This window comes from Suricata suricatta, chromosome 6 (assembly GCF_006229205.1).
Source record: "Suricata suricatta isolate VVHF042 chromosome 6, meerkat_22Aug2017_6uvM2_HiC, whole genome shotgun sequence".
NCBI lineage: Eukaryota > Metazoa > Chordata > Mammalia > Carnivora > Herpestidae > Suricata > Suricata suricatta.
The window spans coordinates 1,498,268-1,507,666 of record NC_043705.1 but is presented as its reverse complement, the minus strand read 5'-3'; the positions used below and the strand labels follow the sequence as shown (position 1 = coordinate 1,507,666).

Sequence of the window (9,399 nt, the reverse complement as noted above, 5' to 3'; positions counted from 1 at the left end):
GCAATGTAACAAAAAGAGATAAATAAAATAGAAAAACTTAGAGGTAGAGCACAACCTCTGCAGCCTTAACAGAAGCCAAAGCGCAGAGAACATAGAGAGATAAATATAAAGCTCACATGTAAGCTGTTGCTCAATTAAAATCGAATGCATAGCTAAATATCTTGCAGTAAAGAGAGTACTTGAATTTAAGAATATTGCATTATCAATAAGGAATACTAACATTGTACTGAGGGACCATATAGTGCTTAGGGTATAGTTTTCCTGAATAAAGAGCAAATTTTCCTTAAGGGACTTGGAGAAATAAAGTGAAAGATAAAGGAAATTGTAAACACACAGGAATATTGAATCTTCCTTGATACTAAACTACAGAACCTGGAGTGTCTTGCCATCACAAATTTTGAAAATATTTAGAAAAAATAAAATGTACCTTTAAATTACATTTAAATTAAAATTAAATTTTAAAGGTTTATAAATATCATTTGAATAAAATCAAAATAACCATTTTTCAATAACTATTTCATGAACAAGTAGTTATAATTAGATTGTAATTTTCCAAAACTTTTGAAGCACCTTTTTATCCTTTTATCAGAACTAAGTAGCACCAATGCACTGACAGTGGCGTAGACATTGGACACAAACTTCTGGACGTCCAGGATGACAGGGTCATATGTCCATAACAGAGTTGAGGAGAAGGAGATGATGACATCCACCCAGTACATGGCCACAAAGAAGCTCACCAACAACAGGACGGTCTGGGTGGCCCTTCTCTCTGGGGAGACGCGTGAGGAGAGGCTGGTGCTGTGGAGGTGCCGGCACCACCTCTGATGCCTGGACAAGAGAACCACCATGTATGCACTTGAGAGCAGCATGGCTCCGATGAAGGAAACATCCCTGGATAATGAAAAAGTGAAAAACAGTCCCCTGAGGATGGAGTTTATGCGAGAGAGTGAGCAGTACTTACTGACCTGCAGTAGATTGCTCTCAGTCACGTTAGAAGCAGCAGCAGTATACAAGAGGCAGTTACTATTGAGAGACAAACTCAGAAACCACAGGATGACAAAAGAATGGAAGATGTACTTTGAGCACTTATGTTTAAGCCTGGCCAACCAGGCGGTGCTGGGGCTGATGATGATGGCCTGGAGGATGCTCAGGAGGCAGGTGGTGCTCATGGAGAGACCCCGTGTCACTCGGATCATGCAGAATAAAGCCTTACATTTGAAATCATTGACAAAGTTCAGAGCCTCAAACAGGTCTGTAGACAACAGGAATAGTGCACTGAAGAGTTTCATTATGTGGACAAGGGCCAAGTGACAGATGATCATGTCAGAAGACTTAGGCCTGTGATCCAGAAGAAGCGTGAGGATGTGGAAGAGAAGGAGGAAGGTATTGGAAAAAATTCCGATACCAATTAGTAAAAATTGTCCTATCTTAATAGTAATATAAATGGAAGATGTCGTCATCACAGTGGCCAACAAAGTACATACTTTTGTGTATCTGAAAAAAATGGAATTTATATCATGTCATTTACTTTGTGATCAAAATCACCACAAGTTTTATTTCACTCAGTTAATCATTAAACCTGTGTCATAAAATTCTTAGAAATACAGTCTCAAAATTATTTGTATACCAATTTGTGTCTAGATGAATATTATACACCTACACATCTATCTGTCATCTTTATCTACCTATCTATCTATCTATCTACCTATCTATCTATCTATCTATCATTAATAACATATGCATCATCTAACTAGGGAGAAAAATAGAGAAGGAAAGAAGGAAAGGAGAGAGAGAGGGAGAGAGAGAAAGAGAGAGATCTTATATCCATATTCATGCTGGGATAATGTACTCATTCCCCATAATTCTATGGTGACTTCATTTCTACTTTAGAAAGTTTTGCTCTATCTTTTCTGCCTTACCCTATCTCATATTTAGTATTAATAATCATATCTATATAAAGTATGCATAGGTGTTTCTATAGTTGAACTTATGTACATTTTATGCTAACAGGGAAAGAATTACCCAAAAAAAATTGGGAAAAAGTAATACCCAGGTGAGTTTTCCATCACATATCGTGACACTTTCTCTACCTCTTCCTTCCACATGTAGAGTTCATTGTGATTATGTTTGGCTTATTCTGATAACTCAGCATAGTCTTGCCTTAAAATCACATAATTATTAATTATCCTTCTATCTACCATGTTAATTCTCATTTTCATAAAACCTAATGTATTCATATCAGGGATATGAGGGTTTGGATGTAGGCATCCAGGGGCTGGAAATAATAATTTTATTACAAATTCTATTTTGAAAATGTATCCAACATGAACCTGGCTCACTTCCCTTTGTTTTCATTCAATGATTCCTTCTATAAACTCTTCATATCAGTAAGGAATTGCTGAACAACATCTCTTTTCAAGAGGACAATTTTCAATTCTCAAGAAGACAAACACACAATTTTCCACTTCATGACATCCACAAAGTTGTATCAAAATGTATATATGGATATCTATTTTGGGGACTTTATTGAATAAAAGGATATACTCCCATGCAATTAAAAATCCCAATAAGGGAGCCTGGGGACCTCAATCCGTTAAGGGTCTGACTCTTGATTTCAGCTCAAGTCACCGATCTCATGGTCACAAGATTGAGTCCCGTGTCAATCTCTGCACTGACAGCTCAGAATGTCCTTAGGATTCTCTCACTCCCTCTCTCTCTGCAGCTCCCTGCTCAAAATAAATGAATGGACAATTTCAAAAATACTCCAATAAAAAATATGCTTATCTTCATGTCTCACCAGGATATTTCCATATGAGAATACTCTGTAAAATGGCAATAAAGAGTATTGCTATTATTTTATCATATTATTTGTCCTGTATGTACACATAATTATTTTATCTAATCAATGTCATCCAGAGCCTAAACTATTTATTTATACTAATCATTCTATTTATTCTTCTCTTGAAAGGAAAGAGTGCTCACTTTTGTTTTCAGTGAGAACATTTTGAGAGTGAGTGTTCTTGGCTGAAACTCAGAATGTTACTGCTGAGGTAGGACATTGCTCTAAAACCCCTGATATATGTGATTTTTTAAAGAAGTAATTGTGCATTTGATTAAACGTAACTATTGTTTGAAAAAAGTATTATGTGACAACTTTATCTTCAATATCAGAAACAAACAAACAAAACAACCTACTAGTTGTCACAAACATTTATCTGGACACAAATAACCCTTGGGTTTTGCTGTCACACTAGGGTGTAGGGTGATATTTGCTTCAAGGCACAATGATCTCAAAGTTTGGGGGATCAAAGTCTAGTCTCACTAAAACAACATTTGGTGTAATAAGTATAATTATTGAATAAATGTGTATATGAATCATTTAAAGATATAAGACATGTATCAAGCCATATCTCAAAAAAGAGATAATGAAATATATTCAATAAAATTATATGGATAAAATATTAATTTATTCTACCAGCTTATCGTATATATGGCTGGCCACCGCTAATTCATACCTGTTTTCTGTAAAGGGCTATCACATACTGAAGGCATACTCCTGCTGAACATGTAAATAATGTTCTTTTTCCCCCCTCCAGTGACACTCTTGATGGTTTTCATCTGAGCCTGGACAAGAAAGTACCATGTTTCCCATAGATTTGAGTTAGGGAATAAAGTGTTAGACACTCAGTTAAATTTCATTATCAAGCAAATGATGAATAATTATTTTAGTAGATGTATTTACCAACTACTACATACACATATTACATGGAAATACACAAGTATTTCATAGTGGTCCATAAAAACCATTGCCATTTTCTTGAATTTCAATTTCTGCATCCTGTGTTTATAGTCAATAAATTTGACAATGTTTAAAGTAAAAATCATGGGATTTGGAAAACATAGACTATATCTGGAGGAATGAGATATAAAAAAAATTAGATTTGACAGAATGGTAAATATGTGGAGGGGAACACGGAATGGGCTTAAATGTTGAAAATGTATAATTCTAAGTGCGTACCCCAGCACTCAGTCTGAGAAGAGACAACTAGTTTGGGGCTGAGAGTGCAAACAATGAACAGTCCCAGAAGACAGATAATGCAGATGGGGGTCCTTCTAATTGTTTGTTCTCACTTGAGGGTATTTTCCATTTTTCAAGCCAAAATATATATATAATCACAGATAATGAAGTGTAAATGTCACCGTTAGATAAACCTGGCACAAACACTCATCATTATTTTTTTGAAACGATATCAAATATTGGAAATTTTGAGAGATAATGAAAGGAAGAATTCATTTATAAAAACCCAAGTCATATTTCAAGGTATATTGTATGCTATAGCGTACAATAAAGAAAATAAAGTTTAAGAAAATCAATTTCCTCATAATTATAAAAAATCTTTCATTGAGAGTAGTATTATTTAATAAATCTTATATTTATACAATTCTTTCCAGTCTGCCCACACACAATGTATAATCAATATGACAAATCACATCCTATTTTCTGTTTTATTGTTGCATTAGTTAATAGCATCATATCCTCCATTAATTTTACTATATTCTATTTATAAACATTGAAAAAGCTATGACTAGTGACTGACAGCATAAAGTCACTATGAGAATAGCAAATGAAAAGGTGCAAGTAAGTTGATTGGTTCAGTGGTGAGAGTTGCACTATGATAAACAGAGCTGACAATTCCAAAAAGAAAAAAAACCTACATGGATGAATTCCATGAAAATGTTTTTTTAAAAGGCACCCGTGCAAAAATAATAAGTATATTAGTCATCATATAACATGAAAAACATCTGCTATTAGTACAGAAGTGCAGAGGGAAACACATGCTTGCTCACAAAGGTATCATTCTTTTAAGGCATTTAATTCTCAGGAATCCTGCGGAAAAGCATAGTGAGAAAAAGTGAAAAGCAGTCAAATTCAAATGGACACCAGAAAAACACAAAAATCAATCTATAAATACACAAATTTATACTCTAATAACAATAATTAAATTCACCTATAATCTGGAAACATCAACTGATAGTAGTTATAATTCAATAAGATATAAGAATGGAACTATGAAAAGAGAAATCTTTTATTTCAACATACACAGGAAAAAATCCTCCCTCATCTCACCTCCAATCTGAGCCTTGAACACTCACGGTTAATGAAGCTCAAAAACAGTCACTTACCCGAATGAGACTTTAAAGTCAAACTGTTTGTGGGAAGTGGGACTACAAGAAGAGGTTACAGGTAAGGGTTGTCCTCAGCTCAGCTCCCCAATGCCCTTATGTGTCACATCGCCTGTGGAAGCAAGACAGCCCTAGCTTTGGGATTTTTAGGGAGGACAGACACAACAGGGAAAACTAAAATTATCCAATTTCTAGGTAATAATGAGAGACACCTGGGTTCTAAACTTTTCTACACGTAAGATCATTTCCATAGGTAATCTTTCTAGAAGTTTTATGGTCTCAGTATCTGTCAACAAACCCAAAGTCTTTGAATAACATGAACTTCAAACGAGTAGAACACAATCCAGATTGCCCAGTGTATCCCTGATGATTCAAGAGTGCTCAGAAACCTTCACATGTATTATAAATTGGTCTCAGGATCAGAGCTAGGTGATAACATTTTGGAATGAATAGTGTCTCCTCCACTTCACTTGGGAGAATTAATCATTTTTAATGTTTTTTTTTAACTTGAGAGAGCGCATGGAAGGGGTATGAAAGAGGGAGAGAGAATCCCAAGCAGGCTCCACATTGACAACAGATATTCCAGTGCAGGATTAAATCTCAGCAACAATAAGACTATGACCCAAGATGAAATCAAGGGTCAGACACTTAATCAACTAGGCCACCCCAACACGCCTGAAGTAATCGATTTTATAGGGAACTCAGCACTAAGTCAGGGCATCTTGTGGTGTGAAAATTGTAACCTTCTTTCCAACATCTAATCCTCCACCAGTTTGGCCAGATGCACTTAGTAAGTAAATATTAAAAGTGCATTTTGAGACTGGCACCCTCCCACACTGTTGGTGGGAACGCAAACTGGTGCAGCCACTCTGGAAAACAGTGTGGAGGCTCCTCAAAAACCTATCCATAGAACTCCCCTATGACCCAGCAATAGCACTGCTAGGGATTTACCCAAGGGATACAGGAGTGCTGATGCATAGGGGCACATGTACCCCAATGTTCATAGTGGCACTTTCTACAAAAGCCAAATCATGGAAAGAGCCTAAATGTCCATCACCTGAGGAATGAGTAAATGTGGTATTTATACACAATGAAGTACTATATGGCAATGAGAAAGAATGAAACCTGGCCATTTGTAGAAAAGTGGATGAACCTCAACAGTGTCATGCTAAGTGAAATAAATCAGGCAGAGAAGGACAGATACCATATGTTCACACTCATAGATCTAACAAGAGAAACATGACAGAGGTCCATAGTGAGGGAAAGGGAGAAAGAGAGTTAGGGAGAGAGAGGGACACGAATCATGAGAGACTACTGAATACTGAACAATGAACCAAGGGCTGAAGGGGTAGGTCGAGGGGGGAAGGGGGTAATTGTCATGCAGCGGGGGTACTTGTGGGGAGAAGCACTGGATGTTATATGGAAAACAATTTGACAATAAACTATTATTTTAAAAAAAAGAAAGAAAGAGGATGGAGAAATATCTATCATGTGACTAGAAGTCAAATGAAATCTGGAGTAGCCATCCTTATATATGACAAAATGGACTTTAAAGAAAAGGCAGTAACAAAAGATGAAGAAGGACATTATATCATGATTACAGGGTGTCTCCATCAGGAAGAACTAACAATTATAAACATTTATGTGCCGCCTTCGAAAGCACCCAAATACATAAAACAATTAATCACAAACAAAAATAGCCTTATTGATAAGAATGTGCTAATGCAGGGGATTTTAATAATCTACTTAGAGCAATGGATGGTGTCCGGTCCCGCCCCGGCCGGCGGGGCGGTAAATTCTTGCGGGTCCATTCCTGAGGGAGGGAGAGAGAAATAGGGCAGGAGGGAGAGAGAGGGAGGCAAGTAAAGCGTTTCTGATCAAGCCCCCTTTATTAAGAAAATAATCCACACCTATATAGGATTTGGGGCGGGAAACTGACCCAGGTAACAGAGTCAAATGATTATAAGAAAAAGGGGAAACCGAAACTGAAACTCCAAACACAGCATCAAACGGAGCGCCCAGACTTTTGTCTGCAATACTGGACAGGGGAAGATTGACGCTGCATAAACCTGAATGCGGTTGATCTTTTGTTCACTTTGGCTTTTCTCGTTTGGCCCAGTCTGACTGTCTCCGAATCCTGGACCAGGAAATGCACTCTCCTAGCCTCCAGATGTAAATCTTGTTTTTTTGGTCGCTCCCTGGAGAGCAATATGTCCTTGCCTGAGGCGGCCAAAACTCGGCAGCTCCCAACAGGACAGATCAACCAGACAGAAAATCACTCAAGAAACAATGGGCCTGAATGACAGATTGGAACAGAAGGATATGACAGATATATTTAGAACTCTACATCCTGAGACTAGGTAATTCACTTTCTTCATGACTGTACATGGCACATTCTCCAAGATAAATCACATACTGGGTAAATAAGCTGTCCTGAATAAATATAAAAGAATTGAGACCATACCATGCACACTTTCAAACCACAATGCTGTGAAACTTGAAATCAATCACATGAAAAAAGTCTGGAAAACCTCCAAAAACATGGAAGTTAAAAACCACCTTACTATATATATATATATATATATATATACACACACACACACACACACACACACACACACAATGGAGTATTACATGACAATGAGAAAGAATGAAAAGAAGGAAATCTGGCCATTTGTAGGAAAGTGGATGGACCTCGAGGGTGTCATGCTAAGAGAAATAAGTCAGGCAGAGAAGGACAGATACCATATGTTTGCACTCATAGGTCTAACAGGAGAACAGGAGAAACCTAATGGAGAATGAGGGGGAGGGGAAGATGGAAAGAGAGTTGGGGAAAGAGAGGGATGCAAAACTTGAGAGACTATTGAATACTGAAAACGAACTGAGGGTTGAAGGGGGAGTGGGGAAAAGAGGTGGTGGTGATGGAGGAGGACACTTGTGTGGAAGAGCACTGGGTGTTGTATGGAAACTAATTTGACAATAAACTACTTAGAAAAAGCAAGTTTAAAAAGTGCTAAAATAAAATTCTATGTCAAACAGAAAAAAAAAACCCACCCTACTAAAGAATGACTAGGCCATCAGGCAATCAGCAAAGAAATTTCAAAATATATGGAAACAAATGAAAATTAAAATACACAATCCAAACTCTCTGTGATGCAGCAAAGGTAGTCCTAAGAGGAAAGTATATTGCAATCCAGGCCTATTTCAACAAACTAGGAAAAGTACAAATTCAAAATCTAACAGAACACCTAAAGGCACTAGAAGAGGAGCAGCAAGAGAACCCCAAACCCAGCAGAAGAAGAGAAAAAATAAGGATCATGGCAGAAATAAACAATATAGAATCCAAAAAATAATTGAGCATATCAATGAAACCAAGAGTTGGTGTTTTGAAAAATAAACAAAATCGATAAACCTCTAGACAGGCTCCTCAGAAAGAAAATAGAGAATACCCAAATAGACAAAATCATGAATGAAAATGGATCTATAACCAATCCCTCAGAAGTGCAAGCAGTCATCAGGGAATACCATCAACAATTATATGCCATGAGCTGGACAGCCTAGAAGAAATGGACAAATTCTTAAACACACATGCACTATCAAAATCGGACAGGAAGAGATAGAAAATCTGAACAGACCCATAACCAATGAAGAAATTGAATCAGTTATCAAAAATCTCCCAACAAATAAGACTCTGGGGCCAGATTGTTTCCCAGGGGAATTCTCCCAGACATTTAAGGGAGAGATAAAACCCATTCTTCTCAAGGTATTCCAAAAAATAGAAATAGAAGGAAAACTTCCAGACTCATTCTACAATGCCAGCATCACATTGATCCCAAACCATATAGAGACATAGTTAAGAAAGAGAACTACAGGCCATTATCAATGATGAATACAGATGAAGAAATCTTCAACATGATACTTGCAAATCAAATTCAACAGCTTATAAAAAGAATTATCCTTCATGATCAAGTGGGATTCATTCCTGGAATACAGGGCTGGTTCAATACTCCAAAATCAATCACTGTGATACATCATATTAACAAAAGAAAAAAAACATATGATCATGTTGATAGAGGCAGAAAAAGCATTGACAAAATACAGCATCCTTTCCTAATAAAAACCCTCGAGTAAATCTGGATAAAAAAGAACCTACTTAAACATCATAAAAGCCATTTATGAAAAGCCCACAACTAATATCATCCTCAATGGGGAAAA

At 36.9% G+C, this 9,399-nt stretch overlaps 1 protein-coding gene across 1 annotated transcript; it reads right to left on the bottom strand.

The window, feature by feature from the left end:
- Positions 1-512: 512 nt before the first annotated feature.
- On the bottom strand, positions 513-1,460 carry LOC115294043 (putative vomeronasal receptor-like protein 4). Its single transcript, XM_029941743.1, has one exon. It carries the CDS (start codon positions 1,458-1,460, stop codon positions 513-515), a length of 948 nt encoding a protein of 315 aa, XP_029797603.1.
- Positions 1,461-9,399: the final 7,939 nt, after the last annotated feature.